Here is an 18,896-nt window from a genome sequence, read left to right on the forward strand (position 1 = left end):
TCCCTGTAATTGTTTTTTCCAGAATCACGCTAACTGGATGTAACTCATTTGACTTTGGTTGAGTCACCAACAGCCACCATGCCTCTGCAAATTGACAACATTGACCTAGACTTCCTCTCTGATACTGAGCGGGATTTAATCCTGGAGGTGCTGCGGCGGGACGAGGTACTCAGGCAAGCCGAGGAGCAGCGCATCCGGTAAGGAATTAGCTTTTCTTGCTTTGGCGGCTTTCCACATTGTCGAGTGCTGGTCCTGCGCCCGACACCTTAGGGCGGTCCGTTTTCCACTGAAATCAGCACAGTGGAAATCGCGACAACAATCGCACATCAAATCCAGAGGTTTGAATGAGACACGAGCAATGGAGAAAGAGAATCAACTGTATTTCCAATTGAACAGTGAGAGCACTAATTCTATTTGAGAAGAGATCGAGGGCGGAAATAAAAATGGACCGCTGTTGCAAAATGGCGTATGTTAAATCCCGACTGTTTACAAGGGATACGGCCTGACTGAGCCCTGCTGATGTAGCAATTTTTTAAAAAACAGATTACTACCCCTGTAAAAAAATATTTTGAATTGCCTATACAGTTTTGTTGAAATCACAAATATTATTTGTCACAATAATTTCAGAAGGTACGAAACGGGTAAATAACAACATGCAAACATTTTATTTATTTTGTTTTTAACCGACTCACAGGCTGCATAGGTGGTACTGGGGGGGGGCTACCTGTTGGGGATGGGCATCATATTTGCTATTGCTATAGCTTCAAAGCCAATGTCTTGTATATTTTTTTTTAGAGTCAAGGAGTGTGTAGTATTTATTGGGTATACAGTCTTGTATACACAAACAGATAAGCTGCACTGCCCTCTCCTGTGACCATTTTCAACATACTATATTCCTGTTAATTATTGGGGGGGGGGGGAGCTGTTTTATTTGTTTGTTTTTGTTTTTTGCTGCGGCATACTTTCGGGTTGATTGCACGTTGTTTGCCCCATTGTTTTGCAGGAAGCTGAAGCAAGAGTTGCTAGAAATTAAGAGGAAAGGGGCCAAACGTGGCAGCATAAGATACAGTCAGCGGAGTTGCGCCCGCTGCCATGGCTCACTGAGTTTGCTGGCATTCAGTTCCAACCACTGTCAGTGCTGCCATCACCTCGTATGCCGTAAATGCAGGGCCAACCTCCCGGATGGATCCTGGCTGTGCAGTGTGTGCGACAAAGAGTCGTAAGGGAATGTTTTCATACTTTGTTTGCAATACTTTAAATGGGGGTACATTTAAAGTATTGAAGCCAAATAGCAGTTAGCAGCACTAAAAGTTGGCAGGAGATCTATTAGCTAAAGTACGGCTATGATGTCTTGTAGTGACATAAGGAAGAGTACAGGAGACTGGTTCTACAATCTGAGGGTCAACCGATTCTCCACCATGCCTGGCCACGAGCTTGTGAGAAGCAGCCTCAGAAAGAGGCCCGTGAGTGAGTACAGGAAGAGGAAGTGGGTTCCGACTGTTTGACAAGGAATGTAAACAGCACGCCAAGCCCAACATGGCAAAAGTGGCTGGAATACTGTTGTAGACAAATGGTAAAAGAGGAAATAACTTGGCATGTGATTCACTGACTGTCTATTTTTTAAAGTGAAAAAGTATGCGACAATGGGAGATGTTCTACTTCGAAATTCGGAATCGAGCCGAGGTCCACCTATTCCTGTCCCCAGGCACAAAGTCAGCGCCACCGACAAACGGTGCAACATTTCTTCCCGCACATACACTATGCACAGAAAGTTAAGGATATTCACCTTTTGGGTGGAAATGTAATCAATTTAAAATGCCCTATACCCTATGCAGGTGAACTTACAGTAATGTTAATTTTTGGGAGTAAACACATCCAGCTATTCAGGACTTGCTGTCCTCTACCAAGAAGCTGATTGGCCAAACTCACAACAGGTGTTTGTTGTGTGTTCCAAAATTTTGCTGGATTACTGAATAACATTTAGTTATTAGTTTGGAATGAGTTTTCATAGTCAAGCCATCCGTTGTTGCAAGGGAAAGGAAATGGTTTCAGTAAAATTTGGCTGTTCTCACTGCACAACATTTGAAATTATGAATTGGTCTTTCGTCAAGTGACTGTGATCCAAGAAGGTTGATTGATGCCTTTTGAGATGTTCAGTTGTCAGGGATTAATGGATTGTTGTAATTCATGCCTCCACATGATTAACCCCTGATAATTGATCATCAATTTGGGCATTAACCTGACATATAAAATTTGGGGGGGACATAATGGCTTATAAAGTATCAGAATGATATAAATACTGTATACTCCAAATGTAAAGAATTGTGTGAATTGTTCTACCCTCCCAAAAAAATCTCAAAATTAGAGTGTGGAAATCAGAATCAGAATCAGAATCATCTTTATTGGCCAAGTATGTAGAACACACAAGGAATTTGTCTCCGGTATAACACGCTGCACTAGTATCATCGTAAACAACAAAATCATTGAACCATTTTAGAGTAACCACTAGTTTTGAAGTACCATTTTGTGGTGCAAGAAATTTGAAATCTTAAATGTGTCGGAACAATGTGAAAGTTCACCCAAAAATCTAATATCCGTAACTTTTTGAGTACTTTATGATAAAATATTCAAATATTGGGATTGCCAAAGATTATTCAAAATTTTCTCTTGTAGTCCTTCCAGTGAGAACTCAGTTACTTCAACGGCATCTTTTGAAACAAAAGAGGATGGAATTTTCTCTCATGGTCCTCCCAGTGAGTACTCGGGATCTGTTGCTTCAACAGTGTCTTTTGAGAGAAAGGGGATCGGTGACCTGTTCAAGCCATCACGGAGTGACGCTGAGTTGTCAGAACTCGCCAGCCTCACTAGCAGTAAAACAGGCCCCGAGTCAGGCCGTGTAACCCCTGACCTGCACAGGTAAACTCACTGCTGGTGCTGATGTTAGATAATTACATGAACTTGGACTATATTATGTCATGTGTAGTTGGATGCATTTCAAACTGATGTGTTTTTTTTGTCATCCAGAAGAGATGGTCTCCCACCACATTACAACCAGTCCAGTGTGACTCTCTTACCAGATGCTATCAGCATTCATAGTTACAGCTCGGAAGCTGAAGCTGTAAGTGTGTTGTCATATTCAAATCTTCTCCCAGCTCGCTCAATCTACTCCTCTTTGACTGTAATTACGGGTTATGTCCTGATAGGATTTAGAAATAAATCAGTCCATTCCAAGCCAGGAGTTTGACGTTGACAAACTCTTCAGACATGTTCGCGATCCTCCCGGTAAGTCTCTTATTGTCTTCCCACAAGCAAAGACAATTTGGATAAAAGCCATCATGTTCATAACAGATGATGGCATGGATGTGGGCAAGCAACCCGACTCGTATAAGGCCCCAGTGGAAGTTAAGAGCCAGTTTGGACAAGTATTGGACACCAAAGTAAGTACAATAACAATATATTTCATTAATGCTTATGGCAACTTGTTTTTTTTTCTTCCTTTTTTTCACAATTTCAAACATGTCATTAAAACACCTGGGAACTGTCTGAAACATGCTTCATCAAAATATCTAAGAATGATGATGATATTTTCACATCACCGTTTCTTGTTGGGCTCAAATCGACCCGTTTTTAGGGGCCAGCACTTTTCTCATGCAAGCAGGCGGTTGTACAGACATGTCAACAGGAATGTGCATGATCGTGTGTACCATTGTGGAAAAGTCTGTCCCTGTGAGATGAAGACATTCTAATTCAGGCCAGGGCTCGACACTAAGACCATTATGCTCGTGAATGTGGCCAACTTTTCAATGTGTGCTAGTGGAAATTTAATCCGGTCGCACGAGCATGAGTGCATGTTTCAATGTTCTGACTGGTATTTGGGGAGATTACAGCGAAGGTGCTCCAATTTTGTCTCCTTTTGTCAGACGGCACAAACACGGCGGGTCAGACCCTCTGTGACACATGTCAGGGTAAAGGTCAAACACCAAAGATTGTGACTTGTTTCTTGAGACATCTTGAACCCCTTTACAATGTATAACTGTCATTTTAAAAGTTGTTTAATCATTGGTAGAGCGCAGCTAAATTACTTAAAACAATTCAGAACATGTCATCTGCGGTTTGAATCAGAATCAGAATCATCTTTATTGGCCAAGTATGTAGAACACACAAGGAATTTGTCTCCGGTATAACACGCTGCACTAGTATCATCGTAAACAACAAAATCATTGAACCATTTTAGAGTAACCCGTAGTTTTGTAGTACCATTTTGTGGTGCAAGAAGAGTGACTACGTCAGTGACTCTTTAAGGAGTTAATGGCTAGAGGGAAGAAGCTGTTTAAGTGTCTACTGGATTTGGTGCGCATGGATCTGTAGCGTCTGCCTGAGGGGAGTGGCTGAAAAAGGTGGTGGCCAAATCTTGCGTTGTTGGGCATTGCCAGAGCTGTGACATCAAAGAAGACAAAAAAATGCCATGGCTATTGTGGGATGCGGTTGTGTGCGTCATGTTCAGTTACTCTCTACGTGCTTCATCACTTAAAGCAGGGGTTGGGGCGGCAAACTCGAGGGCTGCTGTCCTGTCTGTTTTCCATCTCTCCTGGCCGCAACACACCTGATTCAAATAATCAGGATCATTCTCAAGCTGCTTCAGAGCTGGCTGATGAGCTTGATCCTTCAGGTGTGGTGCACCAGGGAGAGATGGTATAACGGGTAGGACAGTGGCCCTCGAAGACCGAAGCTGGACATGTCCAACTTAAACAATGCTTCATTCAATGTGTGGCTGTTGGTTGCACCAATGGTGAAGGGAGGGGCACAAGTTTCATCAACTTTCCAAAGGATAAAGAAATCCATGACCAGTGGATAGCAAAGTCATTCGGCAGGGAGGAAAGCGTGATCAACTCTGGTTGCCAGGCAAGTACTCCAAGCTGTGCGGATCATCTTGAACCAGCGTGCTTCAGCAAACATTTAGCAGAGAGCATCGGGTACACAAGTGTAGTTCGACCCAGGCTGAAACCAGCTCCCATGCCAAAAAATGTTCTTTCGTCAAATGTGATTTCAACCCCCAGCAGCAGGATGAACTCCAGCCGCAGTGGTTCGTTCGAGAAGCCATACAGGCAATAGGTGAGGGAGGAGTTCAACGGAAAAAAACAATTGCAGTATAATATGTACTGTACTTCTGCCGACATGGCAAGCTGTCCAACATGGCAAAGCCTTTCTTTACCGCATGTTATAAACACCCCGTGTGTAAAAATTGCTTGCCATTGCATTGCCATTGAATGTAGTGTGTTGTGTAAGCTCATGGAAATTGTACAGTATCTCTATGGTGTTGCGTGCTGGTCGGCAACTAAAACGTCACTTTCTGTAACCCTAGTAGTGGCTAGGGTAACTACATCCCCCCGCCCCCGATGCCTCAAGCTACCAGTAATCGAACTATGGTTGAGAACTTGGAGGAAGGAGCGTGTGTGTATTCCAAAACATATTACCAATGAAAACATGAATTTTAACAGACTCTGGAAAATATTTGGAATCTAATCTTTAAATTCCTGTCAAATTTAAATAAAATAAGTATCCAAGCCTGAATGTGTACTGGATGCTATATAACTGAGCAAGCACTGTTTGCTTTATTAAGTTCGGCTTCCCATTCAGCTTGCTCCCGTTCACTGAGGTGCTCGCGTTCCGCTCCATTTTTGCAACGGAGACTGTGTGCCGGTCTATTGCAGTGGTACATGTGGAATATCCCAAAGACGTGTCAAAGAATTTTCCTCAAGGACTCAACATCTCATACACTACTCCAGCTATTTTTCTTTGAAACGTGATTAGCATGTTAGTTCTTATTGGTGACAGAAATGAAATGTCGAGTTTGATGTTGAAAAACACTTCAAGTCCAATTTTGTTACACCACAATGCTGAAAGAATTTGTAACTTATGTTCATGGCAGAATGTGTCAAATATGAGCTGGATTTTTATGATCACCCTGACGAGTATGAGGTCCCAGTGAACATCAAGAGACGATTTGTAAAAGCTTTGGTCATACAAGTAGAACAGTTATTTACTTTTTAGTTTAACTTTTGACCTCAAGGGAACATCTTTGGCGAGACATTGCGGGTTGCCTTGCGAGTGACACTTTTCCACTTGCAAAAGATGGTATTGGGAGGCACTGTTTCTACCATTTTGTGGGGATTTCAGGCTTGCCGAGCTCATGTCCTTCGGGTGATCTGGGCAGTGTCTGCTTTGCTGCTGTTCAGGTTCTTCTCTTGACTAAAGGTGTCTCCTTGAAGTGAATGCAGGACTCCCTTGTCTCGTTTTTGGCAGTTTTTACTGGTGGGTCATTTCATGACCAAATCAACCAGTGGGTTCAACCAAGCAGATTTTGATTTTAATATAGCTTGCTCTTCTTGTTGATAGTGATGGCACAACACTAAATCTCAAATATGAGGTCAGTTGGAGCAGGGGTTTGTGTTACAGCCCACCGAATTTGAATTAGTTGGGCAAAAATGGGCGTGGCCGCCTTCCTTTGAACCTTTGTATCTCAGAACTACTGTAAATCTTTTCAAAACGGGTATTGCTGGAAAGGGAATTCAGATCTTTACAATTGATGCATATTTTAGTAACTTGACCTTTTGGCCAGTAATTTGACCTTAATTTATTTTTCATGAAATGTAATCCCTTTCCAACAATACCTGTTCTGTGAAGATTGAGGAAGTAGTTCCTGAGATGTAAGGGTTCCCCACAAAAGCGGCCATGCCCCTTTTTGCCCAACTAATTCAAATTCGATGGGCCGTCGATTGACCTAGAATTTGAGATTTAGTATTGTGCCGTGGCTATCAACACGTACAGTAAATGAAATCAAAATTGGCTTGGTTCAATTTTTCACATTTTTGGGGCGATTTGGCATGGAATGAGCATGGTACCATTTTGTGATGTAGAAAACCCAACTGCTAACAAAAGTGAGTACAGCTCAGAGCCAGTTTTGATTATTGGAAGTACCGGGTTTACCCAATGCGATGTTTGTGTGTTGACGATAAAGCTGGGAATTTTTCTGTCTTATGATAACAAGGAGCGAGCACAGTTGTGATGCTGGCAACTAGACATTGTTCTATTTCTGCCCCAGATTTCTCCATTTTCTCCTCTTTCAATGTGATTAGCCTTTTTTCCTTCAACCGTAGGTCCCAGAAATAAAGCAGGTCATTCCAAGCCCAGACTTTGACGTTGACGAACTCTTCAAGAAGAGCATCGAAAGCAGTGAGAAATCATCTCATTAGTCTCTTACTGTCATGCTCTTGTTCCCCCCCACCCCACAATACAGACAGAATTTGGTCATAATCCATCATGTTCATTACAGAAAGTGTCTATAATGAGATGGATGTTTATGATCAATCCCACTTATATGAGACCGTGATTGACGTCGAGAGACAATTTGTCCAAAATTTGGACACGCAAGTAAGTAAGCAAGCCCCACTCTTCGGGGCCGGCTCTTCCTGATGCAACTTTGTGCCCCATATGCTTTTGGGCCAATGGCGAGTACAACTCTCATCTCTGTAAAGAGCCCAGAAAGTGAGGGTGGGGTTGCGGACTGTTGGGGGTTTTGAGGAAAGCAAGTGCCCATAAAGGATATGAAAGCATTTTGATTTTCGAATCAGCAGTTCACACACTTATTCCATCTACTCCTTTTTGCACGTGACTAGCCTTTGTCCTTTTAGGTCACGGAAATAAAGCAGGCCAGTCCGAGACCTGAGTTTGATGTTGATAAACTCTTCGAGAAGAGCTTTAAACCTATTGAGAATCATCCTGGTATGACTTTTATTGTCCTGCGTTTTTTCCTTCTACAATGCACAGAGAATTTGGTCATAATCCATCATGTTCATTACAGAACGTGTCTATAATGAGCTGGATGTTTATGATCAATCCCACTTGTACGAGGCCCTGATTGACGTTGAGAGACAATTTGACCAAAGTTCGGATATGCAAGTAAGTAAGGCCTATTTTTAGGGGCTGGCTCTTTCTCATGCAAACGAGCAACTTTGTGCCTCATATACTTTTGGGCCAATGGCGAGTCCTGCTTTCATCTCTGTTAAGAGTCCAGAGAGTGGTGGTGGAGTCGCGTTTGTTTGGGGGTATAGAGAAAAGCAAGTGCCCATAAATGATATATGAAAGCATTTTGAATTGAGAAGCAGCAGTTCACACAGTTACTCCATCTATTCCTCTTTAAGCATTACTAGCCGTTTTTCCTTTTAGGTCACAGGAATAAAGCAGGCCAATCCAAGCTCCGAGTTTGATGTTGATAAACTCTTTGAGAGGAGTGTAAAACCCATTGAGAATCATCCTGGTATGCCTTTTATTGTACTGTGCCCCCCCCCCACCACCCCCCGCACAATACTGTATAGAGGATTTGGTCATAATGCATCATGTTCGTTACAGAACGTGTCTATAATGAGATGGATGTTTATGATCAATCCCACTTATACGAGACCCTGATTGATGTTGAGAGACAATTTGTCCAAGGTTTGGACACGCAAGTAAGTAAACCCCATTTTTAGGGGCTGGCTCTTCCTCATGCAAATGAGCAACTTTGTGCCCTATATACTTTTGGACCAATGGCAAGTATGACTCATCTCTGTAAAGAGCCCAAAAGGTGGCGGGGTGGGTTTGTTTTGGAGGTTTTAGGATAGCAAGTACCCATAAGGAATATGAAGGTTTTCAAATCAGCAGTTCACACACTTGTACCATCGACTCTTTAAGCGTGACGAGTCGTTTGTCCTTTTAGGTCACGGAAATAAAGCAGGCCAGTCCAAGCCCTGAGTTTGATATTGATGAACTATACGAGAAGCGTGTAAAATCCATTGAGAATCATCCTGGTATGCTTTTTATCGTCCGTGCGCCCCCCCCCCCCCCCCCCCCCCCAACACACACGCACACATCGATAATGCAGAGAAAATTTGGTTGTAACTCATTTTTGTTACAGAATGTGACAAATGTGTGCTGGATGTTAGTGATCCCCCTGACTCATATGAGGTCCCAGTGGATGTCAAGAGCCAATTTTACCAGGGTTTGCAAATGCAAGTAAGTCATGGTTTTAGGGAACAACCCTTTCTCATGAAAGTGAGCAATTATCGAAAGGCCGCACACAAAACCCCTGTGCTAAGGCCGAGTTCCGCTTTCATTACCATAAAGATTGCATAATGTGGCGGGGAGCTTGTGCCCACAATTAAGTTATCATCAAGGAGGCAGGGCTTTAGTCACTATTCTATCTATTCCTCTTTGAGCATCATTAGCTGTTTGTCCTTTTATAGGTCCCAGAAAAAAAGCAGGCCAATCAAAAGCCAGAGTTTGATGTTGAGAAATTCTCAAGGATGAGTGTAAAACGCATTGAGAATCCCCCTGGTAAGCATCACATTGTCCTGTTAGTGTTTTCCCACAACCGAGGAACAATATGGTTTTAACTCATGTTCATGGCAGAATTTGTCAAACATGGGTTGGATATTTGTGATCAACCAGACTCGTATGAGGTCGCAGTGGCTGTTAAGAGACAATTTGAACAAGATTTGGACATGCAAGTAAGTAGATCAGTACCGGTAATTTATTTCATTTGCAGTGTTAAGTTCCTTTCATGAATTGCCTGTTGGAACATGTGAATTCTCCATTTTAGTTAGCTCATGAACATCTTGCGGGAGCAAGGGGAAATTCCCTTTAAGCATACAGCTGCTAGTTGGTCTGCTGCTAATGGTCAGGACCGGGCCAGAAATACGCTGGCCATTCGGCAAAATTAACAGAATTCCCAAGGGTCACCACACCCCTGACCTTTATATTTTATACTTATTTGATCTCATATTTTCACTAGTCTTGGGAATTACCATGCTCATCTGGGACCTTGTAATATATTTTGTGCGATGTAATGTCTAAATGTGTATTGACACACCAAAATAAAGTCCTTGGATCTTTGAATCCTTGAATTTTGAAGAAAGGAAAATTCCTTGAATAGATTTGTTTTCATTCATTTCAGTTATTCCACTGTAGAACAAATGTAGAATAAAAGGTGAACTACAAAGAAATAGACCATTTAGGAATACTAAATACACCTTATAATGTATAAATAAATTTGAGATTATGATCCTACATACGGCTACATTGTTATTTGCACAATGACACGATTGCTGCTTTCATCCCGGTAGCTATCGTCTAGTTATTAGCAATTAAACTGCTCCTCTTTATGTGGGCAGACTGTTCAAACTGCTCACTTTTTCATGCTTTCCACTTGATCACTTGGGTGCTACTTTTTCAAATGATTCAGGTTTCTTGTACTGCCTTGTTTTTGACAACATACGAGGCACACCAGCTTCCTCCTCCACGTCGCTTTGGCGATCCTACTCGGGGAGAAATTTGTTAAAATATCTTGATCTTATGAAGTTATGGCTGCATATTAACTGCGTGTTTTAGCTGTAGGTTTGCTCAGTTTGTAACAATTGCTTTCCATTTACTGTTGCTTCTTTCATTTATTGGCGGATTCTGTTGATTTCAACTTGCAAACCAATGTCAGAAGGGGAACTCCGATTGCCTAGAATCGCGCACATTTCCGCCACATCTGAGGGGTAAATTTGCTCACACCTTGCCGGTCTGTCTTTGTACGTCCCGGTCCCAAGTGGCCCGGTAGCGGTCTGCCGACCAGTGGTTGGAAACCTTTGGCTTAAAGCATGCTCAGGGATGGTAGAGTCACATACCCCAACATAAGCAACATGTGGTGCATTGAGAGTACTTATGCAACGTCGGGAAATTGGAAATAAACCGCACCATTTTGCACGTTCATCGTTCTTCTGGAACGTTTTGAATATCGAAAAGCCGAAATCGAGATCCCAATTAAATTTACATTAATGGTCCAGCCATACCATGTATATTTTGTGTTGATGATAAAGCTTGGAATTCTGTTTTCCTCTCACTCTTAATGTGTTAGGAAAGGCGCCAACCGCTATTAAATTATTGTCACTTAGACTTTCGTTGATGTCTGCCTCAGATTTCCTCCTCAACTTCTCTTCGAATATGACCAACCTTTTGTCCTTGTCCTGAAGGTCCCAGAAATAGAGCAGGCCGTTCCAAGCCGAGACTTTGATGTTGATGAACATTTCAAGACGGTCAACAACATTGAGAATCATCCTGGTTCGTCATTTATGTCCTGCTATTGTTTTCCCTAAATGCAGCGAGAATTTGGTTATAACTCGTCATATTATCATAATTGCAGAACGTGCCAATATTGGGCTGGAAGTTTCTGATCAATCTCATTCATATCAGAACCTGGCAGACATCAAGACGCAAAGTGTACATGATTTGGCCATGGAAGTAAGTAAGCCTCGTTTTTCGGGGCAGGCTCTTTCTAATCGAAGTGACCGATTGGTTTACGCCACCCCATACTCTGCCTGCCCAATGGCAAGTCCAATTTTTGATTTTCTGACAATCCCAAAATGTAAGGGTGTGCGGGGGAAGCAAGTTTCTATCAAAGCAGTAAAAGCATTTTCCTTTGGGAGGCAGCACTTCATACACCATTCCACCTAGTCCTGAACATGATAAGTTGTGTGTCCTTATAGGTCACAGAAATAAAGCAGGTCATTCCAAACCCAGAGTTTGATGTTGAGAACCTCTCTAGGAAGAGCTTAAAACGCATTGAGAATTCTCCTGGTAAGCCCTATTTTTTTTTTTCCGGTATTGCTTTCCCCACAAAATAAAGAGAAATTCATTTGAACTCATGTTCACGGCAGCATGTGTCGAAAATGAGCCTGATGTTAGTGATCAACCTGACTCGCATGCGATCCCAGTGCCAGCCCCGAGACAATTTGTAAAAGGATTGAACACACAAGTAAGTCGATCAGCGAATGTACTTCATACCTGTGAAATTCTTCTCATGGATCAATTGTTAAAAGCTTCAAATTCTCTATTGTTTAACTTGAGATTAGGCGGCATTTTCCACTGCATGGTTACCTATTCTTTTCAAAGACGAGCTGTTGACGCTTTTCCAATGGCCAAAGCTAGTACTATGTGGTGCCGTTTATCATTACTGGTCAGTTGGGCCGCCAGGTGTGCAAAACTAATAATTTAAGGGTTAGGGTTGATGGTGTCCACTTTCTTGGTGCCCTCAGTCTCCTCTTCACTTGCTGTGAATGCAGGAAACGGTTGTTGTTTTATTCCGACCGATGAGTTCTGCAGTATATTTTTTTGCAGTTTCCTGAAGTATTATTTTGAAGTAGAAAACAAATCTCCCCACCCCCTGTGACCCAAGTACCGCTCAGCTGGTACTGTGCAGTGGAAAAGTGTGTGCGCGCGGAAACGGTGTTTGGCTCTCTTTTGGTAATAAGCAGCTAAAACCGTTGAAGCGTCAGGTAGACGTTGGTCTGTATCTGTGTTGGCGTTCTCCATCTTCTCTTTCTTGAACATGATTAGCCATTTATGTCCTTATAGGTCCCAAAAATGAAGCAGGCCAGTTCAAGCCCAGAATTTGATGGTGACGAACTCTTCAAGAAGAGCGTCAAAAACATTGAGAATCCTCCTGGTATGACCACTGCTGTCCCACCTTGTCTGGTTTGCCCTCAATGCTGAGCGAATGTGGTCGTAACTCATGTTTACTACAGATGGTCTCAAATGTGGGCTGGAGGTTTGTCATCAACCTGACATGTATGAGACCGTATTGGATGTAACGAGCCAATTTGAACAAAGTTTGGACGTGCAAGTAAGTCGGACAGTAGGAGGCATTTGATTCACGTTTTCACAATTTAATACAGGTCCCAGGTGTTTTGATTACATGTCTGTTCCATACTTTAAAAAATAAAAGTCCACCGTCCGCCTTCTGAAATGCATCCGTTTTTAAGGTCTCAATCACCAACGCCATGCTGTGTGTTTGACGAGAGCACTGATAACTTTTGGTTTATGTTCATGTACAGTTAACGCTAAGTGTTGTACCTGTGTATGCTACCATAGAATCCAGAAATAAAACAAGTCTGTCCCAGCCCTGAGTTGGATGTTCAGAAACTTTTCAAGAAGAGCGTCAATCGTACTCAAAATACTGGTAAGCATCTTATTGTTTTCTCCCTTCTGAGTAAGATGGATGATGAGTAATGCTCTGCACGTTCGCGTCAGAACACCGTTCAGCACTTGAGTTGCGTGATAATCGAGACACATTGGCAGTACCGATGGGAAACAGGAGCCAGTCTGTGCCGGATTTAGACATGCAAGTGAGTATTGCTATTATACGCTCATGTTTCAAGGTAAAATATAGGATGTACCTTATTAGAAAATTAACTTCCATGTTTGTAGTCATGTGGTTGTTGATTTGTACTTTGACAGGATGATGAAGAGGAGGATATTGACAGCCTGGTTAACACTCACAGAAATTCGATGGCCAGTTCTGCAAGTTCAATGGTAAATTTAAACATATTTTAATGTCAGCCCCTTTTGATCTGTTCTGTTAAGGTGTGGGTGGGTGGGTGTTTTTTTTTTTTTGCTTTTGCAAGACAGTAGTAGTGCTCTAAGATGGTGCCAAAGCCCTGACGAATGGGGAAAGTAGTCATTGGTGATGAGGAAGCACAATTGTTCCTTCAGTTAATGATCAGATTTGAATGCTTTTTGGAGAACCAGCCATTGCTTGGATGTTTTCTGTTTGATTGTTTTTTTGCATCAAAATGTTTCACAGGCACTCTATGCTGGCAGAGAACTCGATTCCCTTCACAAAAGGCAGCAGTTTGGCAGATGGTGAACAATTCTTACCAAAAAAAGAGGCTCTGTGCTGTTTGTTGCCACTTCCGTTTGAAATTTACTGTCCAACAAAACGAATGTAATTACTTGGGCTGTCAAATTAGCACTTTATTGCTGAGAGGGCCTATGTGATTTTTTTTTTTCCACCCCACCTCAAAAAGGGTTCTTGGAGTGTTGGTGTGGCGCTTAACCAAGAGTATGCCCAGCTTGTCTCTTGAACTAAAACAGATTCATGGTTGTGATTTTAACAATGTGAAGCACTTTGAGTTACCCCGTCGTGTATGAAAAGCGCTCTACAAATGAAGTTCGAGTTAACGAGTGTGGTTGCGAAACCCAAGGCACAATTGTATGTTGAAGTGATGTCTCAACTGAGAGTATTTTAGTCATGCTTTCTTGTTCATCACAGCAGTGGGGGGTTATTATAGTCTGAAGACGTGACAATCTTAAACAAAAATTGTCTAATGAAACTTTTTCCTTGTCAGAGCGTGAGCATGACGAGCATTTACAGTGACTCCGGAGACAGTTACAGTGTGGACGTGAGAGGGGAGGTGGTCTTTTCCATGTTCTACGATGAGCCCACCCAGAGCCTGCAGGTTTTAATCAAGGAGTGCCGCAAACTGGCCTGCGGCGATAGCCTTCGGCAGTTTTCTAATCCGTAAATATAACGTGGTTTTCATTTCAGTCCACGAGTGCAACAATTCATATTGTTTGTGTTTAAACACTTGAGATTGCTGCAACTTGCTACTGTATGTTTAAGTCAACAAGTTGTGCTGAATGGGAAATTCTGTGTAAACAAACGCCTCGAGAAATGCAGTCATGCGAGAGGTTCGCAAAGAGAAAATTGGGTTGTTTGCTCTTTTTTTTCTCTCTCCTCCATCCAGTTACATCAAATGTTACCTCCTCCCTGACAAATCTCGCCAGAGCAAAAGGAAGACTACTATCAAGAGGCACACCTGCGACCCAGTCTACGAAGAAACATTCAAGGTATTCCTGAGATGAACACTTCCTGTTCTCTGGGTTTTATTGACACTTAACTCATTCACTCCCAAAGATGTTTTTAAACGTCTTTTCAGACTTGGTCCAGAATTGGTTGGTACTGAATGATTAACCTGGTTGCCATACAACTCCTCGTCACAACCCCTACGGAGACCTTTAGGACAATTTATTTACAGTAGCGCTTGTCAATGTTGATTCTGTTCCTGACTTGCTGTGAAGCATTTGAAAAAGTCTTAGGCTGGATATAATGTTGACCCCCCCCCCCCCCCCTGCCCCGGCTATAAACACCGGCTCACCTATTGTAATGCAGACTACGCACAAGCGCGTAATGCCTCTGCCGACATGACTTTGACATCTGCTCGTCCCGCCCCCTTGATGGACCTGCGTCAATGGACTGAATCTAGACGGAAGCACGCAACGATTGGGCAGGGTCTAGTAGTGTGGTAGAAACCTGTTTTACGGGGTGTCAATTAAGCTCATACTGTAGCTTATTGCAGCAGGACCCTCCCTTTGTTCCCTGCTGAGGATTTCGATAGGAGGAGGAGGAGGAGGATGATGATTGAAGTAGGCACTGCCATTAGCCACAGTTTAGGGCCACATGCAAAATCGGCAGTAACATGCCAGGACCTGCCTCTTGTATTTTAACTCATTCAGGTTTTTTTTTTTTTAAACCCAAAGTCTTGGGGTGAAAAGAAATGTCAAAAAAAATAAGTACTGTAGCTCGTATTGAATGTGTGGAATCTGAAAATACAAAAATATGTCTTGGGGAGTGAATGGGTTTTAATCTTGTCCTTAAAATAGTTAATTAGTTAACTACACCACCAAAACCTCTGTCCAGATCACTGTGCAGTTGAACTCATTTGTCCCATTGTCTGCTCCACGATAAGTACAACATTCGCCGCAATCAGCTGTTCACTCGAAGCATGCTGATATCTGTGTGGCATCACGGCCACCTAGGCAGGAACACTTTCCTCGGAGAGGTGGAGATCGCTCTGGACTGCTATGACCTGGACTGCCCACAGGAGGACTGTATGGCCCTCATGACAAAAGTAAACCATTTAAATTATTTCAACAATCATTTTGACATTTGACAGCAATACTGTACTTTATAGTCACACTATCGCCATTAAATTTAATGACTTTTCATGAAGTACAGTGGTACCTTGAGTTAGGAGTGACTCGACTTTCAAATTTTTAAAAATGCAAGTTGTGGTGCTGCAGATTTTTTGGGGGAGTGGGGCAGGGTGTGCAAGCACAGACTTGATACGAGTGCTGTAGGTTGTCAGTTAACTCAACTCACTTGACCAGGCACACCAGAAATGGCAACACATTCACCATTCAATAGATACGTGACAAACTGTTGAATTCAATTTACCGGTAATTACATCATTTTTTAAAGTGCAATATTAAGTTGTGCTGTTTTGCCTCATTACAATGCATAACACGCACACACATTTTTTTGTTTTTTGAAATGAAGGGTGCAGCTGAACGACCTTTCCATTCATTTCAATTACACGCGTGGTCACAGAATGAATTAAACTTGTTTCTCAAGTTACCACTGTTTTAATAATTTGTCACCATCCAATACATTTTGAAAAGATCTGCAATGTAACGAAGGCTTAAATACTCCTAGTTCTGCTGTCACGACATAAAAAAATGAGCATAAAGCATCCAATGCTCTTCATTCAAGGCTCCGTGCTGCATACCAGCGTCGGCTTTCACTCAATTCAAAGGAGAGTTGGTGATCTCCTTGAAGTATGTCACACCTAAAGGCCCTCGATTGCAGAAATTCAAAGGTGACGCTGCTGTACAATATGAGAAAAGATTATTTTTTGGCACACTTTGCTGCGCTTGACCTTAAAGTTTTGTCTCCCCTCCTCTAGGCAAAAAGGTTGTGGAGGTGGGAGGTGGGGAGCTCCACATCTTGATTAAGGAGGCAAAGAATTTGATGGCCATGAAGGGAGGAGGAGGCATGTCGGATAGCTTTGTGAAAGGGTGAGACTGAAACAAAACTCAAAGACTTTCTTACGATATCAACTGTTTTTGAAGACTCTTTTTGCTGTGTTTTCACAGCTACTTGTTCCCGTCTAAGTCCAAGACTACCAAGAGAAAGACACCCGTCGTGAAGAAGAACCTGAATCCTCACTACGGTCATACGTTTGTCTACAAGGAGTTGATGCTGGAACAGCTGAGGACCATGTGTCTGGAACTGACTGTGTGGGATAGAGAGCCCATGTTGAGCAATGAGTTCCTCGGAGGAGTGCGCCTCAGTTTCGGCGAAGGTAAAACGCAGACAACGAATCCAACCACACTTTAGTACGGTTGCATCTCAGTCAACTGGAATATTGTAGGCAACTTCATTTAAGCCTGTATCCCACTGAGCGGCAAACAAATTTGTGACAAGAAAAGCTCGCTGTGAATGAAGTAAAGCTGTTGGCGGATGTCTTCACAACCTTTTACAACTTTGAACGAACCCCGATGGAAAAATCAGGGCGGGGCAGCTGGAAGGAATTAATGGCATTTCAATGGGAAAAGGTGGTTTGTGATGCAAGTGTTTTGAGTTACGTGTGCTCAACTTGGTGCCAAGGAACTATGCTAAATTGAGTTCTTGTGGTGCTTTGCTGCTGTCTTGTGATCTATATGCAATTTCAATATTTTAAATAGCACGGCAGAGGGACTGAACACTATAGATAAACTTTTCTACTTTTTTTTTTTATAAGCTCCTACATATGCAGTACCTACAAAAAGTTTTGAGGGGGCGATGGCCAAATGTTGGGGTCATCGCCGACAGGATGGTCATCATGGCCACGTAACGCTTCCTCAGTCAGTCAAAAATCTCGTGAAAGCAGTCTGTGGTGCAAAAAATATCGGCCACGGGACCCCTACCCTTCGAGAAACATGCTAAATCAGCTAGCGCTCTCACACGGCCTCATATAAGTCAGAGGTCGGCAATTCATTTTTCCACAGGCCCTACCTTGCCCAGACGTGCTGTAAATCTTAAGTTCATGCATGAGGTCAGTGGGGGGGATGAGCACCAAACAACCTCTGACGCTCATCCCACATCCACACCCAAATGTTTGTGCACCCTGACTTGACATCCCCCCTTTTTAGGCACTGTAAAAATTGGAAGCCAGGAAGTGGAGATGGATTCCGTTGGAGAAGAGGTCAGTCTGTGGAAGAAGATGATGCAGTACCCAGACTCTTGGGCAGAGGGCACTCTTCCATTGCGCACCACCATGAGGAAGAAGGGCAAATGAGGACGCCAGAATCTTTTTGGACAGAGGGCAAAGGGAGGTCAGAAATGGTTTGATCACATACGATGGTGTTTTATTTAGCAAAAACATAAGCTCACCTAGCGACATGATGGGACACGCCGTTGATTGGCCATGAGAAGACACTCTCTTCCCACCCGCTGGGCTCAAAATCTGATGTTTTTTTTTTTTATGACTAATGTGCCTATGCATACTCAATTTGTGGAGTTATTTTAAGAACACTTGCACACTTGTATTGTTTGTAACAGTAGCTGCACGGCATATAAATGGTGTCATAAAGAGTCATGATGATGTAAAAGCAAATTGTCATATGTAACCTGTGCTTTTTGAATCTTTTATGTAGGTATTGCTGTTTATCATTTTCAAACGCAGTTGTAGGTTTATTGAATCTTTTGCATATGTATGTGACGTTTTAAATTTATATTGTCCTGTTTAGCCAATAAAAGATGACAAACCATTAAGGATCGTTTCATTTAGCTCCATCGTCATAGTATCTCCGCTGGCCTCCGCATTACGAGCAGCTGTTTTACTTCGGTGTAATATTGCATGAAAAACATTCGCCGGCATGGCAAACAAAATGTACTCTACTACTTTTGCTTTAAAGTATGACTAATGAAGGTAAAATTCAGTCTAAACAATTACTTCCATAGGAGCAAGTATCTAAAGAAGAAAACCACAAAAGTCCCGAGTAACTTTGGATTTTATTTTTTCATCAAATGTCAACTAGGGAAAAATGGAAATGTGCAAATTACTCATGCTCAACAATGTCAATTTAAACAAGAGTTCATAAAATAAAGTGAGGCAAATTCTGACACGAAATGGTCTTTTGTTGTAATGAACCAACACGATAGGCTCATCAGGTAGAGATTAAACTGCTGACAAAGTTTCAGGAAATTTAGTGAATGT

The 18,896-nt window shown here is 42.4% G+C and overlaps 1 protein-coding gene and 1 long non-coding RNA gene across 13 annotated transcripts; one reads left to right on the forward strand and one right to left on the reverse strand.

Moving 5' to 3' along the window:
- Positions 1 to 18,809, forward strand: sytl4 (synaptotagmin-like 4). 12 transcript variants are annotated; one of them, XM_052070911.1, is made up of 34 exons: positions 1 to 197; positions 1,004 to 1,219; positions 1,358 to 1,467; positions 1,627 to 1,732; positions 2,674 to 2,916; positions 3,025 to 3,118; positions 3,204 to 3,282; positions 3,349 to 3,437; positions 7,158 to 7,233; positions 7,334 to 7,431; positions 7,692 to 7,782; positions 7,862 to 7,959; positions 8,227 to 8,317; positions 8,410 to 8,507; positions 8,756 to 8,846; positions 8,954 to 9,051; positions 9,282 to 9,372; positions 9,448 to 9,545; positions 11,052 to 11,139; positions 11,222 to 11,319; positions 11,565 to 11,655; positions 11,736 to 11,833; positions 12,433 to 12,523; positions 12,603 to 12,700; positions 12,949 to 13,044; positions 13,113 to 13,202; positions 13,315 to 13,389; positions 14,205 to 14,377; positions 14,604 to 14,706; positions 15,606 to 15,767; positions 16,409 to 16,514; positions 16,602 to 16,713; positions 16,792 to 17,000; positions 17,830 to 18,809. In XM_052070911.1, exons 1-34 carry the CDS (start codon positions 79 to 81, stop codon positions 17,973 to 17,975), a joined length of 3,822 nt encoding a protein of 1,273 aa, XP_051926871.1. In that variant the 5' UTR covers positions 1 to 78; the 3' UTR covers positions 17,976 to 18,809. The 12 variants fall into 12 exon arrangements, with proteins under 12 accessions (XP_051926871.1, XP_051926880.1, XP_051926890.1 ...); XM_052070920.1 differs by lacking the exons at positions 8,756 to 8,846; positions 8,954 to 9,051 and having other exon boundaries at positions 2,650 to 2,916; XM_052070930.1 differs by lacking the exons at positions 8,954 to 9,051; positions 9,282 to 9,372; positions 9,448 to 9,545; positions 11,052 to 11,139 and having other exon boundaries at positions 2,650 to 2,916.
- On the reverse strand, positions 7,544 to 8,865 carry LOC127604313 (uncharacterized). The gene is made up of 2 exons (XR_007963248.1): positions 8,716 to 8,865; positions 7,544 to 7,652 (listed from the first exon to the last, which is right to left on the reverse strand). It is a non-coding gene; the product is annotated as an uncharacterized LOC127604313 (long non-coding RNA).
- Positions 18,810 to 18,896: the final 87 nt, after the last annotated feature.

Source organism: Hippocampus zosterae, chromosome 1, assembly GCF_025434085.1.
Source record: "Hippocampus zosterae strain Florida chromosome 1, ASM2543408v3, whole genome shotgun sequence".
In the NCBI taxonomy this organism is placed as follows: domain Eukaryota; kingdom Metazoa; phylum Chordata; class Actinopteri; order Syngnathiformes; family Syngnathidae; genus Hippocampus; species Hippocampus zosterae.

Bases quoted from the DNA above. Each gene is read 5' to 3' on its own strand.
- sytl4 (XM_052070911.1), top strand. From the start codon at position 79: ATGCCTCTGCAAATTGACAACATTGACCTAGACTTCCTCTCTGATACT. The intron at 1,468-1,626 runs GTGAGTACAGGA...TATTTTTTAAAG, and splicing joins CCTCAGAAAGAGGCCCGTGA to TGAAAAAGTATGCGACAATG. The intron at 15,768-16,408 runs GTAAACCATTTA...TCTTCATTCAAG, and splicing joins GTATGGCCCTCATGACAAAA to GCTCCGTGCTGCATACCAGC.